We start from the raw sequence: 22,100 nt of genomic DNA on the forward strand, positions 1-22,100 counted from the left end.
ATTGTATACAATCTTTTTTTAAATTGTATTTTAGTAAATTATCCTATTGTTTTTAAATAAGGAAATATCCTTTGCACAATCTACTGTCAAATTATATTAATTGTAGTTGAAGGCCAGCTATAGAATACATCGACCTAAGATATAAAGACGTTTCATACTCATTATATGAGCTTTAATATTCTTAAAAAAGGAAAATAATACAAGTCCAGACTTCTTTTCAATGAAAGACATTATGAAATACATAAGATCAACGTCCAGCAATGAATGAGAATTAACTTTTGTAACTTAAATTTTCGTTTATTTCTTGAGAAAAGAGACATTAAAAATTATTATTATTATTATAAAAACGGAATTTTCAGGAATAATAGACTTAATAGAGTATACTGCATTAATACATTACAAATCTTAAGTCAGAACCTCATAAAATTTCACCCCACTTGAAGGAAATTGGGCGATAACATTAATTTTATTCTAAACCTATTAATTAGGAAGGAGATGGAAAGTGGTAAGTTCTAGCAGATATAATTAGTTTATTATACTAAGCACATCCTTTATTTAATAAGAAGTCAATAAAAGACGGCGTAAGCTTCATTCATGAGTTCAATCACATTTGACAAGGTGTAGTAACAGCCTTCTAAAACTTATTATTTCGGAAAGATCCGCAACTTTTAATTCACCTCCTTTTATTAACCAAACGTGGAAAACTTCTTAATTTCAACGGCTGTAAAATTAAATTGGACTAGTCGTTTTACTTGTACTGATTTAAATGGGATATTAATTGCGTAGAAAAATAATGTAGGCCCTATCCATTCCGGAATTGTCATTATGTCGTCAACAATAAGCTTCAGAAAAATTTAGAAATTACTAAGAATTTTTACATTAAGAAAGCTTTCTGACTTCATACTTCCTTTTGATAGAGCATTTTCATTTTTCCTTTATACCAAATCACATTGTCACAGAATCGGCGTAATTAGGTAAGAGGTTTTCACTAATTTTTATGCGGTTTTCTTCTTTTTAATCACGAAATATTTAAAGTAAATTCACTATAGAGACTCTACAAGAGTTAAAATTCATTTATTTATTTATCTTTCCAATTATAATCTTTTAAATCAGTGACATAAACCACATTATATCTTACTATTTAAACTCAATTTTTTTGAGGTTACTGTTTAATATATAAATAATATATCACATAAATTAAATAAACATTAAATATGACTGTTTATATTAAAGTGATCCTTCTATTGAAATCTTTATTTTCGAAACGAAAATAATCGTAAAATAAAACACAGGATACTGTCAATTTTCTGCTGTTTTGTATAACAAGCTGCTGTCAACTTATAGTATAACAAAGCTCATAAATTTCTATTTTCAGTATGAATTATACATTGAGTACTCGTACAGTACCTGGCGTTTTATATTGTAGGCTACGTGTACATAATTCGAATATTTTAATTACGTAGTAAAGACAAATTGCGCCTTAGTAACTACATATTTCTTATTTCTAGCGGAAACCGATTAGTAATTTGAATATTCTTACATCTGATACGTCATAATTGATTAATGGTATTATTGGTTCCTGGAAGCGAACGTCATTCTACCGTGTCTATTATTCAGGAAACGTGACTCATCTGTTTCTGAATCACGTGGCGTGCGATTTTCATTTAACATTTTCTTTTTATTGTCACGGATTTTGGTTATTAGGATCACGTTTTTTATGTAACCCCGCTAACTTTATTTATTTTTTTTAAAGAATGCTTTTACACATACGGCCATAAAAATAATTGAACATGGGCTAAATAATTAACTTTAAAACCTGTTCGAACAAGATAACATTAAATAATACGCAATGAAATTACGCCGATTCGAAATTTAAAAGTATGTTCAAAGCTTCAAATTTTCATTTATGATATAAATTTATCAGCAATAAAATAAACAACAATTGACAAGTTAATGCAATAACCTCTTGGATGTAACTTAACATGTTGCTGATGCAGTTACCATAGCAACAACCTATTAGATCTCTACTGTTCCAGATGGCTCATGTAGATGGAAACAACTAAGTATTATGGATAGTCCCCTTGTATATAGATAATGATAAATAGCATGTGATTATTTAAATATGTATACAAATTTTTTAATTTATTGTGTTAATAATACTTTAAGATTTAGTTTATATAAATTAACTTTAGTGTAGTTAGTATATTATAATTTAAGTAGGCTTAAATTAATTTTATTTCCAGAATAATGCAAAGATTTAATTGGAAAAATAATAATTGAATATTAATTTTCCCATTTTAAATTTAATTAAAATGATTAGATTAATAAATATAAGCTGAAAATTGAATTATTTTCTTTATTCTTTTCCAGCGTCATGGGAAGAATTGTATTTCATCTTATTCCCATAGTGGCTTTTTATCAAACATTCGTATATAGTTTGGATTCACTGGGTATGAAATATTTATGCATATTTTTTATGATAGTTATTAAAAACATTAAAATGTTAGTATTTATAATAAACAGATTAGAATATATTCATGTTCTTGATAAATTTAACTTCTAGATTTATTTATATCCATAATAACAAACTTGTGGACAGTTTTTAGCCCCTAAAAATGTTATTCCTGCCAAATGAAACAACTGTAAATTGCAGATTTGAATGAAGTAGTTGGGACCTAACCAGAACTGTTGACTATACCCATAGGAGTATAAAAGTCAAAGGAACCAATGATTGACAAATGACCCTGTGCAAGATATAGCCACTCCAAAATTAGCCTATCTGCAATTTGAACACCCTTAAAATGGTAAAATTTAAAAGTGAAAAATCTGGAACTATTTCTCAAAACAATGCCGAAAATAGTGTTTTCCATTTTACTAGATACAACTAAAAGCCCATAAAACACAATAAATATCATTACACTGACTACTTCCAGCTAATATCTCTATAACCATACACTATATACTACATTGCAACCGGTATTTCTCATGAAGGGTCACATGTAGACCATCAGTTCCTTATGGCTTTTTTATTTCTATAGATATTGTCTATAGCTCTGATAAAGTTTCAACTGCTTCATTCAGTGCTGCAACTTTACCCAAACAACTTTCTTTTACACTTTGTACCAGTTCATGTGATTTAAATAAACTACATAAATAATAAATAGCTTTTTATTGTATGCAAGGATCTTATCTGATAAGGGTAAAAAAAACATGCTGTAAAGTTACCTTTATTACCACACACACATATATGTGTGTGTGTGTGTGTGTGTGTGTGTGTGTGTGTGTGTGTGTGTGTGTGTGGTGTGTGTGTGTGTTTAAACATGGATGCCAAAGTTGAAGGAAAATTTTTATCCTTTAACTATGGAGGGCCAGCACCACTTAAAAATATTATTGGGGGACCAAATTTGTTCTGGCTCCTTAGAGTTGGCATTCATAAATTAAAATAATTGTTTTTACATACAACAATTTTAATTTATGATACTTCAGAAGAATTGTGAGTAAATTGAATTTTTCAATATAAACATTTTTAAAGAACAGCAGAGAAAGAAAACATCAAGTGCTCCTGTTTTAATGATATTGTGTTTAAAAAAGGGTTGCCTATTTTATAAAAATTTATAAATTTTAAAATAATAACATGCCTAATAATTTTTATTTTCATAAAATAAAATGAATGTAAAATGGAAATTAGACAAAATGATATTTTCTTACAAACACTTTTTCCTTTTAATATCTTACATGTTAGTATAACTATATACATTGTTCAATTATACGAGCACTAAGGAGGCTTTTCTTTTTCACTAGACTTATTATACCATCAATACACAGGAGAACAAGCTTTAGAAAAACTTTTTATTTCTTTGAGTATGCATTTCAGACAATTATGTCCCTTTTCAACTCTTGTGTTACAACTATACAGGGATAACTTGTATACGTTATGCTAACCTGTATGTAATTTTCCCTGTATAGTTGTAACACAAGAGTTGAAAAGGGACATAATTGTCTGAAATGCATACTCAAAGAAATAAAAAGTTTTTCTAAAGCTTGTTCTCCTGTGTATTGATAGTATAATAATTCTAGCAAAAAAGAAAAGCCACCTTAGTGCTCGTATAATTGAACACATGACTAAACAAGAAGCGTACCGCACATATATACATTGTTTTTATCTATCTGAAGATATAAGGTGACCAACTGTCCTCCTTTTGTAAGTTCTGTCCTCCCTCGAAAAGCGTCCTCCTAAATGTTCTCCTTTTTGATATTTGAAGACAAATAAGTCGCGAAATAAACCTTGATAACGCGCTTTAACATTAAGTCATGGAAAGTTTGACCGACTCAACAACCCATGAGTAAAAAAAAAAAAAAAGTCAATGGATTCTCGCAGTGATGTCGCATTCGATATAGCATTCAAGTTTGCTTGAGTGTGGGCATATTACAATTCAATAATCCGATACTGTTTTATAAAACAGTTCAGAAGGGTGACACCATGATATCCGCCCGGGTGTCACCCACGCTAGCTACACCACTGTGCATGCAGTAGAGATTATTATAGTGTATTATTATTGCAACGAATAAAATGTTTCTTTTATTTACAATATTTTTTCCTTCAATTTATGTGTCCTCCTTTTCATTATAAAAAAGTTGGTCACCTTAGAAGATAGAATTATACTGAGCCAAATTACATAGTAAAATATTCATCTATCATAATAATTTTGATCCAAGATGGACTTGCACCACCACCACCACTTTCAAAATAAAAATGTTTTCCATTGAACTTCCATTGTCAAAATTTTAAGGATTTTGAATTATTTTCACTATTATTTTTGATTTATTTTATTTGTATTGAGTTGAGAAATAAGTGGGTTCATAATTTGATAGATTGTATATTATCTTAAGACATTGTTTGTATAAGCAGATTGAAATTAAATGGTTGAAGTACTATTTATATTTAAAATCATTCAGTTCTTAAGTCAGGAAAATAATTTTATAAACATGAATTTATAGGAAGAGAATGATGATTGCATTTTATCAAACTGTTTCCTCTGCAGTTTTATAAAAGCTACTGTATTTTTTTATTATTAAATATGTAGAATTTATTTTTAACCAATGTTAACTTTTATATATACAAACTGTAAGCATAAATTAGAATTAACATTGTAAAGTCAAAAAAAAAAAAAATATGTATATATGTATATATATATACTTATACACATACACACAAAAATGTTAAAATGTACATAAATTGTACAATTTTTTATTTTATTATTTGTATATGTATATGTATACTTACACACATTTATATATAAAGAAATGTGTGTAAGTATGCATATACATATACAAATAATAAAATTCAGAGGTTAAATGATTTTATTATATAATAATGTGTTATATTTTTAAACCACCCAGGTATTGCTGAAGAACTTAATTCTAATCCTTGCATATTTTTATCTACTTGTGGAAAATGTATCAGTTCTCCTAGTTGTGGTTGGTGTCTGAAAGAGGTAAAGTTTAATGTAAAAAAGTATTTTATTAAATTCAATTACTTTTAATTAATATTCTCCATAACCTTTCAGTTTATATCTTTGCTTGTTTTTAATTAATTAAAAATTATTTTATGAAAATTACATTTTCAAATTGCTTATTTCTAACATTTAGCATTACTCTAAATTATATACACACAAAAATATTTTTAAAAAACATAATCAATGTTTGATGTATTAAATAGAATATGTAATATATTTATTTGAATACATTATCTTAAGAAATTGAACACTTTTCTTAAGATGAAGTATATCATCAACAGTCAAATAGGTAACAGTCAATGTCTTAAGATAATGCTCATCTTAAGAAAAGTGTTCAATTTCTTAAGATGAGCATTATCTTAAGAATTTGGGCACTTTTTTATTTTGTTCTTCATGAGGAACACAATAAGGTTGCAAGCATTGCACATGATATGAGGACCAGTGACACATGTGCAATGTCACTTTCATTTATTAGCTGCAGTAACAGGGGAATAGGTTTTAAACCCTTTGCTCCAGTAGAGAAACACTTGGGAAAATAGTTTTTTTTCATTAAATCCCAAAACAAATGTTATGTATGTAAACCTCCAGGGGATAACCCACATTAAATTGCCCCTTGACCTAGTTAGGCGACCCTGCACCCCTGACCTTTGTTGTGTTCCTTTGTCTTTGGCCAGTCATATGTTAGCTGTAGTGACACTTAGACCTGGAGGCACAAAGTTTAATAAAGTTAATTATATACATTAACAAGTAATTGTTTATTTTTCGGACACAATTGACGAAGAGGATAAAAAGGATATAAAAATGAGTGAACTTACAGAATTAATTTAGACTCTACATGTGTTCATCAAGAAATTACACAGTCCATCGGTGGAGACAAAGCCAGAACTCTCAGTTCAATGAGTTCTCCAAATGTAAGTCCTAACCTTCGACACTTACAATGAAACTTCCAAGACCTTTGAAAACTATTCCCAACGACTGGATAACTTTTTCAAAATCAAAGAACTAACTGGAACAGACACCATTACTGAAGAAGTTAAGTAATGATATTAATCAGTTGTCTTGGACCGAAGCATTATCAGCTACTGACCAACCTAACAGCACTAGAAATACCCTCTAGACAAACCTTTGCTGAATTAATGAAGTTGCTACAAAATCACCTGACACCAAAATGAAATATCCTAACAGAACAGCATAAATTTTTGTCCAGAGTACAACATAATGGTGTCCATTTAACAACTCTCAAAAAGTGCAGATTTCAAGTCTAGTTGTAACAATGCTGACTGTATAAAATCCATCGTAGATCTGATGTTAAGAGTACAATTCATACATGGTTCAGGAGATTCCAATATTTGTGAGAAAATTCTACAACAAACTGACCTAACCTTCAAACAGACACTAGAAATTGCATTAGCCATAGAAGATTCAAAAATTGAAAATGATGAAGTATATAAAAGTAACTACCTTGTTCACAAAATAACCAAAAATACTCAAATTAAACTACTCTCACATCCTCAAACACAACCATCAAATTGGAACAGAAGCAGAACAGAAGGTTGCAGCGGATCCCCTTAACCTTAAAGAACTTCATTTAGAAGAACTATGCTTACAATGCAGGAAAAACAACCATAAATCAGTAAACTGTAGAGTCAAAGACAGGCTGAAATGTGAACAATGTCATAAAAAAGGCCATATGGGAAAGGTATGCATATCATCCTTAAGGAAACAAATGTCAACAATTAACAGGAATCATAATGTCCACAATATTAATCATGAATGTGTAATTGACTTTGATATAAACAGCATTCTAGACGTATTTGTTAATATAACGGGAACTGATGACAGACTCCTCACAGAAATTTACATTAACAGTACAAGAATCCATTTTGAATGTGACACTGGCAGTTGCATCACTATCACCAGTATCGATGAATTCAATCATTTACAATTGAATGCACCCATAGCAATAATGGAAGTGACCTTTTGAATTTACACAGGAGATATTTTCAAACCCCTAGGAGTAGAAAAAGTAAAAACTAAATATGGTAGTAACTACAGTATAGAGGACTTGTACATCATTCTCTTCCAAAAAAATGCAATAGTAGGAAGAGATTGGATATGAAGTTTAAAGATTGACGTCAATGTACTTAGCCTACAACTAAGGTCAACAGCATTTTGTCAGCAGAAGCACAAACATCCATTTCAAAAATCATAGAGTATTCAGACGTATTCACCCCCACAGTTGGCCAAATACCTAATTATATTTGTTCATTAAAACTGAGAGATGGTGCCAAATCAATGTTCTTGAAACCAGTATATATAAGCTTACTGGAAGGGGAGATCAGACCAGAAGTCTGGGTAGCGTAATTGGCAACGCATCTGCACGGTAAGCAGAAGTTCCGGATTCGAGTCCCGCTTTGGGCCGATTCTTTTCTTCCAGTTAGGCCTAAATTTATTTAAAATTATTTAATTAAAATTCTAATTATTAAATTTAGCAAGAGATGGCACCTAACGCCTAACTCTAGTACCAAATTATTTTAAAATTATTAATATTGCTATAGCCGTTTTTAGCTCGATAATTCGGCATTGTGTAAGGTAGCCGACTTCCAGGGGAAACAGTTAATCACGCGTCAGGAAAACCTAGGGTCGAAATCGTATGTGGGTGGTGGTGGTAGGAGACAAAGATGACAAATGTCTTACACAAAACCGTTTATTCTTACAACTAAGTTAACTTACATAATATTATTACACGATGCGATCTAGATCGACTTGGAGACAATGGTTTCGGGTTGTCCGTGGTCGGCTGCAGTCTGTGTTTCGAAGATACGTGTCCGGGGCTTGGATGGCGAAAGGTCTACTGCACTGGACGGGAGGCTTGGATGGTGTGGTCAGTTGGCGAACGTAGGTCCTGGCATCCATGAGGTGACACTGGTCCAGAGGAGAACTGCCGCACTTTTCCCAAGAATGACCGAAGGAGGAGAGAACCCCTTGCCCTTGCGACTCAGGAGTTTTATAAGATTTCCCCCCCGAATCTCACCCTTTTGATTGGTCCTGTTCATTCTCTCCCTTACCCCGATTGGTCATTTCTTTGTTTATATGCGAAACCCGAGACTGATCTGGGTTGGGAGAGTTCCGAGAGGTGTTGACGGAGCCTTTGAAGGTCGTGCTCTTTTTTTTCCGCCGTTATGGCCCTCTTTCTGACGTTTTGTCCCTAAGTGGTCTGCCAGACTCTGTGGCCATTTACCCCCCTTTGTTTCCCGATTTTGACACTCGTACGTGAGCACCTGGACAAAGCTCCCTCTCTTTCGGTTGACATCCCCTCGGTCGTTCATTATCGTGTCGCGTTTGTTTTAAGATAAGTTTTAGGAAAGTTTCTTTTGTGTCTGGTTTACATCTCCAACACGTGTTCCTGACTCGAGTTGACCCTCGAAATATTTGACTTTGGCACTTTATAATTTTATTCGCCATTTTTACGCATTTTTGCGATCCCTAAAATTGGTTGGTGTCTTACTTTATGTATAACGGGTTAGTTGTTATTTATTTATACATCGTTGATCTGTGTGCGTACAATTCTTCATAATCGTGCAATAGTTCATATCCCGTAACAAAGGGGCTAATGAGCACATGTCAGTAAATGTTACTAACGATGAAATACCATATAAGGGATTCTAACCTTGTAGGATTTTTCTCCATGAAAAGGAAATCACGCTCCTTATAGTGTCCTCACGCCGATGCAAATTGATTTCTCTTCAGACTCACTAATTTTATCCTTCGTCAATGGCATGTATGGCGACCTTACCTTCTCCCTTCTCCCTTCTCCGATCCAGGTGTCCAAGAACCACACAGTAAGGTAAAGACAAAAAGAAAGGTGCCTTCTTGTGGGGGTCCCTCCCTATTATATTTTTTGCTGTCCAGAACTTTCACTTCCTATCACGTGGTCCGATGAACAGCCAACCATTAGCCAACCAACAACACCCACCCAAAAGGTGGTGCGGTACATGGCGGAAAATACATTCGCGCATGACAAAAGCAAAAGCCCGACATGTATAATGGAAAATTGAGCATACAAAGAAATTAATATACAAAAATAGTAGCAGAGCACTACAAGTTGGATATTTTATATAACTATTTTTTTTATTTGACACAATATTTTATAAGATTTGTCATATAAAATGTTAAAAAATATATATTACTATAAAAATTTTGATACCATATTTTGTATACTTGTCTTTTTATGTATTTCCAAAATTGGAATTTTTATTTTTTATCAGTAATATGATAAAGTAATATAGTATCATTTTTTCACAACTTATAATTAAATTTTTTGTTCACTTTCATATGATTATACTGTATTTTTATAAGTTTCATAATATAGCTTTACTAAACAGATTTGGTCTGATAAAGTTATGGACATTTTTAAGTAAACTAAGTAGGATCTTCATAATTCCTTATATAATAAGTTAACTGTCATTTACACCTTTAGAAATATATAACAATTCTCACTTTGAATGTGAGACAAAATTAATATATTTTCACAAAATTGCTACTTGCATGTTCTAGACAATATACAGTAAGACCCAGCTTAACGCTGCCTTGCTTAACACTGATTTGATGTAATGCGGTCTGCTCGAAGACTAAAAAAAGCTCAAAATTTACACCAATTTAAATTATTGCAGAATTTTATGAACCAATCAGCAAAAGGTGGCAAAAAGGTGTACTTTCTTTAAATCTATGTATGTTTGGTGTAATTTTGGAAAAAAATATAACATCATGGATGCCATAGGGAATATTGACTTGGCTTGGAAAGAATTAACTGATAAATGCATGAACGAAGTGTGGAAGAAGATATGGCTGAAGGTATCCAAGAATTTTCAATGAGAAAAGTCTATCGCTGTATCGTTAGGTTGACCAAATTGTCAACTAATCAATACAGCAGGACTAGGAGATGTAGACAAGCATGATATTGAAGAGTTACTGCAGGTTTCTTGTGAGAGACTTATCAACAATGACTTTCAAGAACTGTCAGAACAAGGAATTCGTGTAGAACTGGAAAGTAGAGATTCTTAAAACGAAGAACCCAAAAAATTTCTTTACAGATTTCCTTAGTAAAAGTTTGGTAACAATAACTGAAATCATTGATCAAATTGTAGTGAATGATCCAGATTTTGAAAGGAGTGCAAAAGCAAAACAAAGCGTTTTGGATGTGATCTTGTGCTACTGACATTTGCTTAAGGAAAGAAAAAAGCGACAAATAAAATTTCACGGCTTTATTGCAAAAACAAGAATTTCAGAAAAATCAGGATCTTCATCACAAAAAATGAAGTTTAGATTTCTGTGTGCATATGTTTGTGTTATTTAACATATATTATTATACAAATGAATATAAAAATAACTTCAAATTAAAGTAAAATTTGTTTATTTTTGGTCACATGTTTCCCTATCCCTATTTAATCTATGTTAAAATGACCTCATTTAACACTGTTTTGTTTGGTGCTTTGTTGTCTAGGAATGCATCCCCTGCGTTAAGTGGGGTCTTACTGTACTTTCAAATTTAACTTAAAAGTTTGCTACTCCATACAAACATTGAATAGGAAACTAATAGTTATAATTTTATGATATATATAATATATATATATAATTTAATATGATATATATAAAGTATTACGAATACTCTATATTATAAGTATTTAAAAAAACTAAAAAACGAAACTAAAACACCTCTACTACTCCAGTAAATGCTTAACTAAAATAAATGTTTTGTGTTTTAGATTATTTAATTACTTTTGCAGTGTATCTATTTATTTGAATTTTCATTTATTTACAAATGAAATAAAATAAATTTAAAGTAAGTTAAATTAATTTTTAATGAATCCTAGTAATTTTTATTATTGTTTTATTAAATATAAAATTTGCGTAGAGATTTATACTGTATAAATTTAAAATAATTTGGTAAATATTATTTTTGAATATAGGATTACAGGAAAGACCAATCTCGTTGTGATACTCCACAGAATCTTCTCAAGAAAGATTGCTTAGAAAATGAGATAGTAAATCCTTCAAGTAGTAAGAAAATAATTGAGGTTAGATTTTTCTTAAACATTTTTTTTGAAATACAGTTTAACCTTGCTAAATCAAATTGCATTAACTCAAAGTCATGTTAACTTGAAGCTGTCTGCAGGTCCTGGGGCATGGTATATATGTTTTTTCATATAATACAGTATAATATACTCTCATTAAATCAAAATTGCTCATATTTTTAACTTGAACCTGTTTTCCTTGTGTACCACTGCTTTTTAACGAGTCCATGATTTTCATTTTCTCATATATTTCATGTGAATACAGACAATTAAAATAAACACTACAACTCTATGTCAAACAACACCATGCGATTACAACCTCTCATAACCGTCCTTTTAGTGAAACAATATATTACTAACATTCCGATTGGGACACAAGGGGTTACCTTGACAATGCACTCAAAACTGCCATAAACTGTGTGCAATTTTGCAATCATTCTGTGAATAGATTCTGAGAAAATGCTTAATAACAGGAAATTTATGAGAGGAAAATTTTGGAAAATTGAGTATTAAACTTGTTAACTCCAAACTCTTAACAAGATTTACTGTACTAATTTAAACATTTAATTTTGTTATAAAGTTTTTCAAATGGTGAAATTTCATAGATCAGAGATGGTGAACCTTTTTGAGTGCCATATTGTAAGCATACTTAGCTTTAAAGATGTTAATGCATGCCAATGTCTTAGACTTCGAATAATGATATTTAAAGAAATTAAATGAATATGCTTTAATTCGAATAAATGTAAAAAATCTGATTGAAAAAAAAGATGATCAGGTGATAAACAGAAAGGATGATTGAAAAAGACAGAAATCATATGATACATTACGTGCCAGATGATTTCTCTTACGTGCCACAGGTTCACCATCCCTGTCGTAGATTACAAAAAATAATTGAAAAATTGCAGGTGACCTGTACACACATTTACATATTGTTTTACTAGGGATTTTTAGTTTTGTTTGCTGTTTTTAACTTTATTTTTACTTTCCTGGCTGTTACATATGACAGAGGGAAAGTATGGCAATTAGTCAAAACATGATCCCCTCCATTGCAAAATTGGTCAAAAATTGATCCCCATTTTTGGACTTGTCACCTTGAAACATCAAGAAATGCGATAAAGTGGGGGGTTTTTTCTGCATGTATAGGTGTTTGTGTTGGGCATGATTTTCTTTGAACACTTTGAAGTTTAATAAATCCCATGTCTTTTGTTGAAAATTTCTGAAATTTTGCAGGGAGGTTTGTCTATTAGGGGATTGATGCTGTTAAGTTTTGAAGTTAAAGATCAAGGGGTGAGGAGATAGAAGGGAGTTGTGTCACATCTTGGGTATGGTCGGATTAAATTAAGATATTAGCATTTACAATGTATTTATAAAACTCATCTTTATCCTCAAAATTAAGCTTTTTGCCATTTTATAGTAATTAATTATATAAAAAGTTTTTAAATAAAATATCAGATGGCACCATACACAGTTTTAAATGCCAGGAAAATTATGCAATTTGTTGCTGGATTTTTTTTTCTGTATTTTTACTGGGGCATTTATTGTGTGGAGGAAGTCATCTCTAGACATTACTTGTAGCTTGTAAAATAAATTAGATTATTAATTTCTATACTTTATTGGTAATATTTAACTTTAAATAGGTTAATATGTTAATTTAGATGTAATATTTAACTTAAATGATAATAATTTTTTTTTTTTAAATTTAGAACATTGAATTAAGTGATGCTGGGGCAGTTGTAGGATCAGTCACTCAACTAAAACCACAACATATAAAACTTTCACTTAGACCTAGTAAGAGATGTTCTTTCATATTAAATTTAATTAAAAATTTTAGATTTTTATCTATTATTTATATTAAGTACAACTTGATGATACTATGAAGTCTGATACAAAAATAATAGGATTGTTGCTATAACTTCTTTATTTGCATGATTTAGAAAATCATTTGTGATCACCCTCTTCTGATTAGATGCACAGTTGCATATGATACTGGCCTTCTTTGGAAAGATTTGACTATATAGTTGTTACTTATTTGAAACACTTCTGGAGTAACTTCTTTAGCTTCTTTGATTATTTGGACAGTGCACTCTATGGACTAATAAACCTGTATGGACTGCAATTAAAGCCTTATTCAGTGAAGAATTAACATACTGAAGTGCAAAATTTTGTACTTTATGGAATATGCAAGATAAATTATGTCTCTAATTAGACTATCTACAACATTCACAGTCTTCTTTCATACAATTATGTATGCAATCTCTAGCCATTCCTCTGAGGTCTATCCATTTGGCATATATCTGTCCTAGCTTTAAAAAAATTATATTTGGCTGCCAAGACACAAATCTTTGTTTTAAAATGTGTTTGTACAATAAATCAAATATTTCTGTGCTAATGTATGATTAAAAAATATGCCCAATTTGGTTTTCTTCTATGACATCACGGACTTCAAAAGAAGTAACAAAAATAAGTTGCCATTAATGGCATAAACCTAGGTTAAAGTAAAACAAAATAAACTTGCAAGTTATAGTATATTTATTGCCCATTACAGTATAACAATTTAATTTTAAAATTAAATTGTTATACTATGCCTATAACTGATTATACTAGTGAGTATAATTAGTTGTAGGGACTTGAAATTAACTTTCTTAATATACCAGTTCTAGCTGTCATATGGGACAGGGTTGTAAGTAAGGAACTGATTGCATTTTATACTTCCAGATTTTAAAACTTTTTTGTTATACTACAGGGTTTTCCAGAAGTTGCCATACATAGGAAAAATGAACTATATGAGCAAAATATATCTTTGTGTATAAAATATTCTCTATATGTTGGCCATTTCTTTGAAACTTGCATGAACTTGTGTGTATAAAGCCATTTCTTTTGGCAGTTGCATTCTTGAAGGATATACAAATATAATCATCAAATAACTCTTATTTTTGATTAATACCAAATGAGCTGTTGGATTGTATTAGGTTGTATTATGACTACATTTAATAATTAGATTTGAAGTAGTTTTGCATGGAGGTAGGAAATTAAGTCAATATAATAAATTTAATAATAATTAATTAATTAATATTTCATTTTGAAAGTTCTGGAAAAAGAATTGGCCCAGAGCAGGACTTGATTATAAATTTATGTGGATGCTGATGGTGTCCTTAGCTGACAATGTGAGTAACCAGTATGGTTAAATTAAATTATTAATAGTTCTGGAGACAAAGATTGAACTGAGGTGTGGGTAGTGTAACTGACCAACTCTTAAACCTGCAGCTTCTGCCTAACATCTGCATGGTAGGCAGGAGTTGCAGGTTTGAATCCCACTTTGAGCCAATTCTTTTCTTCCAGAACTTTCTAAGTTAAATATTAAATATAAATTTATTATGAGATGGCAACTTAATTGCCTACCTCTAGACAAAATTACTCTATATTTAATTATTAAATGTAACCATAATATAGTCTAATACAATACAGCAGATTATTTGGTATTAATCTTGAAGGGTATCTGAAAAACAAAATATTTTCATATGTATGGCAACTTTTGGGATACCCTGTACTTTAAATGAATTATTTAATTTATTTCTTAGTTTTGAGAATATTTTTAATTTTTAATTATTAATTGCTTTTACAAAGTGCATCATTTTATTAGTAATGTGCATGAAAGTAATGTGCATGAAATGATAAGAACTTATGCAAATCATATGATGATAAACATTTTTTTTCTGAACAAAATATTGCACGTGCAGATTATACATCATTGTGGATTATAGGCAGGAAATTATAACTAAAAACTATATTAAAACTTTAGTTTGACTGAATTCTGAATTTCATTTAAATTCTAAAAATAACTAATTTTTTAAATTTTAAGATATATCCCTTTTATCACTGTTATATAATCATTCTCAAATTATAACTTACAGTTTCAGATGTGTTGAATTTATGTTTAATTCTTTATTTCAATATAATATATTTTTTTTTTCCTTTGCCAAAAATTAATTTTTGCATTTTTATAGAAAAACCAGTTACATTTACATTATCATTTCGCCAAGCAGAAGATTATCCCGTTGATTTGTATTACCTAATGGATTTGACATGGAGTATGAAAGATCATAAACACAAATTAGCACAGTTGGCAGATGTTTTAGGTGAGAATGTAAATTTTTTTGTATTAGTTTATATTTAGTTTAAGTTTCTAGTGTGGCAGTCAGGGATCTGTTGTCTGACTGGCAACATTGTACATAACTGGGGTTGGTTGGCAACACTCATTCACAGCACAGAAATTTACTATTGTCTGTGTGTTGCCTGAGGATATGAATTGTATAGTATGTCTATTCAGGGCTGCATGACTGGGGGGTCGGCACCTCTTTGATGCGTCATCAGGATTGACACCACCATGTCTTAGTTGACATGGAAGCCGCGGCGATTCAAAGATAGATCACGTGAGCAGTCGCGTTTATGGAGCAATCGGATTCGGGATGGAGGGAGAGACAGTGCACCGGAAGTAACTCTCACAGAGACCTTGTTAACTAAACAACATTTATTTACACAGAATGGGAATATGATCAACATACATTTAAAAAGGGAAGATAAGTCTAATGTCGTGATTCTTGAGAGAGAGAGTTTACATAAAGTTCATGTGGCGATAAATACCTGAAGTTGGTTGACTTGCTTGTCTGATTTAGTGAAAGTAATGGCGAAGTTGGCGAATGGTGAAATTCAAAATGATGAAATTATTCCACTTAAGTCTGTATTCTGGTTCCGGTGGATAGTCAATGGATGACAGACTTAATCCAATAAATTGACGCACACAAAGAATTAACGCATTGTGAAATTAGGGATCCTGGCAATTGTAGATCTGGGTGACAACTGACGAATTTGATGTGCTGCTTTACTTTGGATGAATGAAATCAGAACCTTAGGTTGAGAGGTGATGAAAAAGCGTCATTTAGGTGCCTGAGAACTGAACAGATGTTTCGCTCTCAGGTGTAAAAGTTGACAGTTAGTCGACAAAAGTTGATGTGATGCTATGATGTCATGAACTAACAAGGAAGACATACAGAAGGCCAATAATTCAAATCCTCACATCATTAAGTTTTATCACAGGTCATGTGGTGGTGGAGTCTAATTTAAACTTGGATCTCACACACGTAATCTGCATACGCATTGACATTTGACTACCTAGCATTAGTATCTGGAAGATGATCAGTAGAATCAAATGCCAAACTGGCTAAAATATTGCTTCAAAAAATTTATTTTATTGTTTTTTAAAATCATTGTTGTAAGGTAGATAAAAGCTTAAATAAAGACTAGTTTATTAGGAGAATTTTAAAAAATTTTTTTTCAACTTAATATTTTTTTTATTAAGTAGCTATCTTCAGGAACTGAACATTTAAAAGTTATAGATGAAATATAAAAACTAACTACCATAATTTTCTGCAAATAATATGTGGGTTATCTGTCAATTTGAATGCAGGTATGGGTTTCAAGTTTAACTTGCAACTCATCCAATCATCCAACAATTTTTAATTTCATCTAAGTTTACCAAAACCATCGTTTAGAATGTAAAAATTCCTTTGCATGCCTCAGACAATCATTGATATTGCAATTTTTACCAAACCACCAAAGACATGTATACACTTGTATCATCATTAGCTTGTGGTGTACATGAGGACGTACAAAAAAATACGAAATTTTACACAAAATAATAATATTTTATTATTAATTCACGTGGTCCTTTATACACTATATTCTTTGTGATCCCAACTATACACCGCTGATATATATAACTGTCTCTGGTCTGTGCGGTGAAACCGTGTACACACAAAGGGGATTGATGCGTTTACGCGACACTGGTCTTTGTTTGTAGCCCTTACAGAGATAATAAGAATTAACTTAAACTATCTTAAACTAACTTATAATTTAAAAGAAAATAGAAGAGGGAAGAATAAAGAGTAAGAATAAAAAAATATGCTGGTGGGGGTACCCGGGTTTCTTTCTTGTCTGGTCTTCACTCTTGACGAAATGGAGACTTCTACCGCAGTCACTTGTAGTCGTCCTTTTCAATAGCTCCGATCAAATAAAAAATTTTATATCGCTACACTCTCAGTTTTTTTTTTTAGTTTTCGTCTATGTCAGTTCTTTTTCTGTAGACGACTTCGGCACTTTGTCTCGATCCGTGACGACGACCACCTTCTTTTTCCGTCCGCTTCTTCTCGACGCTAGCCTCGGAATGCCTCACCCCCGCTCCCTGACTTGCCTCAGGGTTTTTGTTTCACACCTTGTTTCCGGTGTTATTCTATGAAATTTCGTCCCCACCAGCCGGAAGGAAAGACCGTTAGAGAATTCGAAGAAAAGACATAGAACAAAGGATTAACGAAACTTAATACTAGGCTTAACGCTACATATATATATACAACAATATGGCGTATCGCCACATATGTTCCCCCTTAAGAATCAAACTCCGTAATGCAACTTACGGTAATCTATTTTACACCCACGAAGATTGTACGGGTGTTGACTTATCACATCTTTATTACTATTAACAATTTTTTTCTCGTTATTACCCTCCAATTCTCTCGATTGGTGGTTTCCTACACCTGATCTTGGTTCTCTGTTGGGTGTCCCCATCCTCAGGTATTCATATGGATCCCCAACTTCCAATTCCTCTTCCTCTACTGGTGCTTCCCGCATTTCGCGATGTCGAGGAGCTATTCTCTTACTTTCTTTATATACTGGGGAGTAGCATAGTTTTAGGCGGTCGGTATGCACCACCAATTTTTCCTTTATACGATTACTACCAAGTTCAACTGTTACAGGGCCTAACACACGAATAATCCTATACGGCCCTAAATATTTTGGGGAAAATTTTCCCGTACCTCTCTGCTTACCCTTTCGAAGCAACCACACCTTCTGACCTTCTTTCCACACACTAATTCTTTTGCCGTCGTTTTCTCTTATTCTGTTTTTTCGGTTCCGCTTTCTCCCCAATTCGTACGCAGTTCTCCTTAACACATTCAACTTATCTACAAATTCGGGACCCCTTTCTTGGCGTTCTACATCCTCAACATTTTCTTCTGGGAACGCGCTAGGAAAACGAGGGTCAAACCCATACAGGAGAAAGGCTGGAGATTCATTAGTCGCTGAATGGGTTGAGTTGTTGTAAGCGAACGCAGCAGGGTGAATGAAACTGTCCCAATTACGATTGTCGCCCTTTGATATCCGGGCAATTATTCCACATATGGTTTTATTAAAACGTTCGCATACGGAATTTGAGGACGGGCGATAGGCGGTCGTAACATTATGTTTAATTGTTAATTCATTACATACCCCTTGGAACAAACCTGAAGTAAAGTTTGCCCCTCTGTCAGATATAATGACGTTGGGGCAACCATACCGACATATAATATGGTCAAAAATTTTATCAGCAATTTCCTGAGCAGACTGATTCGAGATGGGGATTGCTTCAGCATAGCGGGTGTAAATATCGACTATGGTTAATATGAATCTATTCCCTTTCTGGGATGTCTGAAGTGGGCCTATGATGTCTGTAGCCACTTTCTGGAGGGGAAAATCAGCGGTCTCAGTTTCTTGAAATGGGGCTCGGCCTCTATGTAAATTATGCTGCTGGCAGGTCTTGCAGCCCCTGATTACATGCTTGACATGATTTTTTAAATTTTTTATATAGTAATATCTATCGATTATATTACATGTTTTCTCGACCCCAAGGTGGCCAGACAGGGTAGAGCTATGGAAGGACCATATCACACGATCAATCATATCTCTCCCTACACACACACGGGCCCACCTCCTAAGCCCCATTCTTCCTGGTTTTACATTCATAACAACCTCACCGTCAAGTTGGAATTCAGGTTGTTGAACACCACTTGTAACCCCTTGATTGTCAGTTCTTTTACAATTGTTACGTAACTTCATTAGGAAGTCATCTCTCTCTTGCGATTCCACTACCTGCCGCCACAGTTCCTTATTATCAATAACGTTACTGCTCACATCTTTCTCTAACTTCTTATTACCATAATTTGGCCGCGATAGTAAATCCGCAACTTCATTACGTTTTCCTTTTATGTGGTTTATTCTTACATCATAATTTGCTATTTCAGTTGCCCATCTCATTAACCTTTTATTATGGTTATTCATATTATTTAAAAATATAAGGGGCTTGTGATCAGTATGCAATTCAATTTTATATCCTAATACAATCGGTTTAAAATGGCGTAATGCCAAGATTATCGCAAGGCATTCCTTTTCAATTGTGGCATAGTTCTTTTCAGCACCATTTAACTTACGACTAAAATATCCCACAGGATAAAATTTTCCTTCTTCTCGCTGCCCTAGGACAGCGCCTATACATTCATCGGAAGCATCGGTGTACAATTCAAAAGGTGAATCGAAATTTGGATGTTTTAACAGAGGGGGTTTCGACAATATAAGTTTAAATTCTTCAAAACTTTCCTGGCAATCCTTGTTCCAGGAGAATTTTCTTCCCTTTTTAGTTAAGTTCGTCAAGGGTAAGGCAATGCTAGAAAATGTGGGGATAAAACTTCTAAAAAAACCCACCATGCCTAAAAAACTACGTACCCCTTTTACATTACGGGGGGGTTTCATATTCAATATAGCACTGACATTACTAACATCGGGACGTACCCCGTTTTGGTTTATAATATGTCCTAGGTACTTTACTTCACCAACAACAAAACAACTTTTGGTGGGGTGTAATTTTAAATTATTACTATTCAGAGTGCCTATGACTTCGCGGAGTACCGTTACATGGTCATCAAGCGATTTTGAAAACACGACTATATCATCTTGAAAAACGTAACAAGATATTCCTATAAACCTCGCTAAAATCTTCGACATAACAGCCTGAAAAAATCGGCCGCTATTTTTGGCACCTTGCGGAAGCCGGCACATCTGAAATTTTCCCCATGGGGTAGAAAAGGCGTAAACGTGCCTAATTGATGGGTCTAAATTTATTTGGAAATACCCAGATTTTAAGTCTAGGACAGAAAAGTATTTGCAACCATGGAATTTAGTTAAAATTTCATCAACGCGGGCTATGGGGAATTCTTGGGATGCGGTCAGCTCATTGATCCGTCGGAGATCTAATGTCATTCTAATTTCACCGCCCTCCTTTTCAATGATGTGAATAGGCGAGTTCCACGCTGAGGAACTCTCTTCAATTATCCCTGCCTGTAAATATGCCTTGGTTAGTGATCTTAACCCTTTTAAATAATATTCAGGGATCCTGTATTGGCGGGTACTTATCGGCTTCGTTTGATCTACTACAGGTTTATGCGTTTCACCTATCATACCTGTTAACTCCTCTATCGATTCTGCAAAGCATTTGGGATATTCCTTAAATATATCGTATACGCGTTCTTTTTCTTCAGGGTTCAAACCGTCCAACCCTTTAATTTCCAAATGGGCAACGTTGCTAAATTCATCATGTGGGATCAGGTGTCTTTCATGGTTTGTTATTCTATTTTGCACAGCTACTTTAATGCCCTCGATGATTTTGCATATCTTTCTTATTATATCCATTCCCAACACCCCATCGTAACTTACGTGTCTAGGCAGCCTCATGCACGCGACTGTCACCCTGTCCGCTTGATTATCATAACTGATTTCCGCACGTATGGTTTTTTCGCATTCAGTCACCTCACCATTTATGCCTCTTATTCCCAAAGTTTCACCTTTGACAGTAGCACTAGCCACACTTCCCTTAGGTATGCACGCAACAGCCGCCAAATTCAAAATCGACTTTTCAGCACCCGTGTCGATAAGGAAGCTTAACTTCACCCCGTTGACTCTCCCTTCAACAATCGGGAGTCCCTTCTGCGACATATATATCTCCTTAGCCAGCCTTATTTTTATGCGAGGAGCCCCATGCTGGACTATCTGGTGCTCCTTCATTAGTTTAAATAACTATCCTTACGATACGGGCAATTTCGCGCGAAATGGCCTAAGTTACTACATACGTAACATTTCTTATTTATTACTTTCTTATCCTGATCCTTTTTATTCAGAAGCATACTAACGGTCTCAACGAGGGTCTCAATTTTTTTTTCTAACCCTGAAATCCTTTCATCGGTCTTATCCTTTGAAGTTTCTGTACCTTCGCATCTTCCAACCATTGCGTCAACTTCCTCCTCTATTCCCATGTTTATTCCCTTACGTTCAAAACGACTATCACATTCCTTCTCTATATTCTCCTCTCTCTCAGCGATGTCGAAGGCTTCTTCCAATGTTCTTGGGGCCCTCCTTAACACATTACCCCTTAGATTCCCTCTTAAACCCTTTATAAAACGTTCCATAATTATGTCATCACGGAATAAGCTCAATTTATCATTACCCCTAATTGCCCTTGCTAATAACGTTTTTGTCCGAATCGAAAAATCCGTCACGGATTCACCATTTTTTTGTCTTAGGTTCAGGAGTTGGTCAACTATGTCCTTATCACCGTCTTCTCTTTTGCTAAAACATTTAGTCAAGTCCCGCCTTA

At 33.1% G+C, this 22,100-nt stretch overlaps 1 protein-coding gene across 1 annotated transcript in view; it reads left to right on the plus strand.

Moving 5' to 3' along the window:
• LOC136974556 (integrin beta-PS-like) overlaps positions 1–22,100 on the plus strand; it is a 200,173-nt gene that overhangs the window by 105,754 nt on the left and 72,319 nt on the right. Inside the window, exons 10-14 of the mRNA XM_067269471.1 lie at positions 2,371–2,450; positions 5,401–5,495; positions 11,486–11,593; positions 13,294–13,378; positions 15,595–15,726. Coding sequence (XP_067125572.1) covers positions 2,371–2,450; positions 5,401–5,495; positions 11,486–11,593; positions 13,294–13,378; positions 15,595–15,726 — 500 coding nt within the window. The remainder of the gene's footprint in view (positions 1–2,370; positions 2,451–5,400; positions 5,496–11,485; positions 11,594–13,293; positions 13,379–15,594; positions 15,727–22,100) is intronic.

This window comes from Centruroides vittatus, unplaced genomic scaffold (genome assembly GCF_030686945.1).
Source record: "Centruroides vittatus isolate TY-2023 unplaced genomic scaffold, ASM3068694v2 contig_350, whole genome shotgun sequence".
NCBI classification, from domain to species: Eukaryota; Metazoa; Arthropoda; class Arachnida; order Scorpiones; family Buthidae; genus Centruroides; species Centruroides vittatus.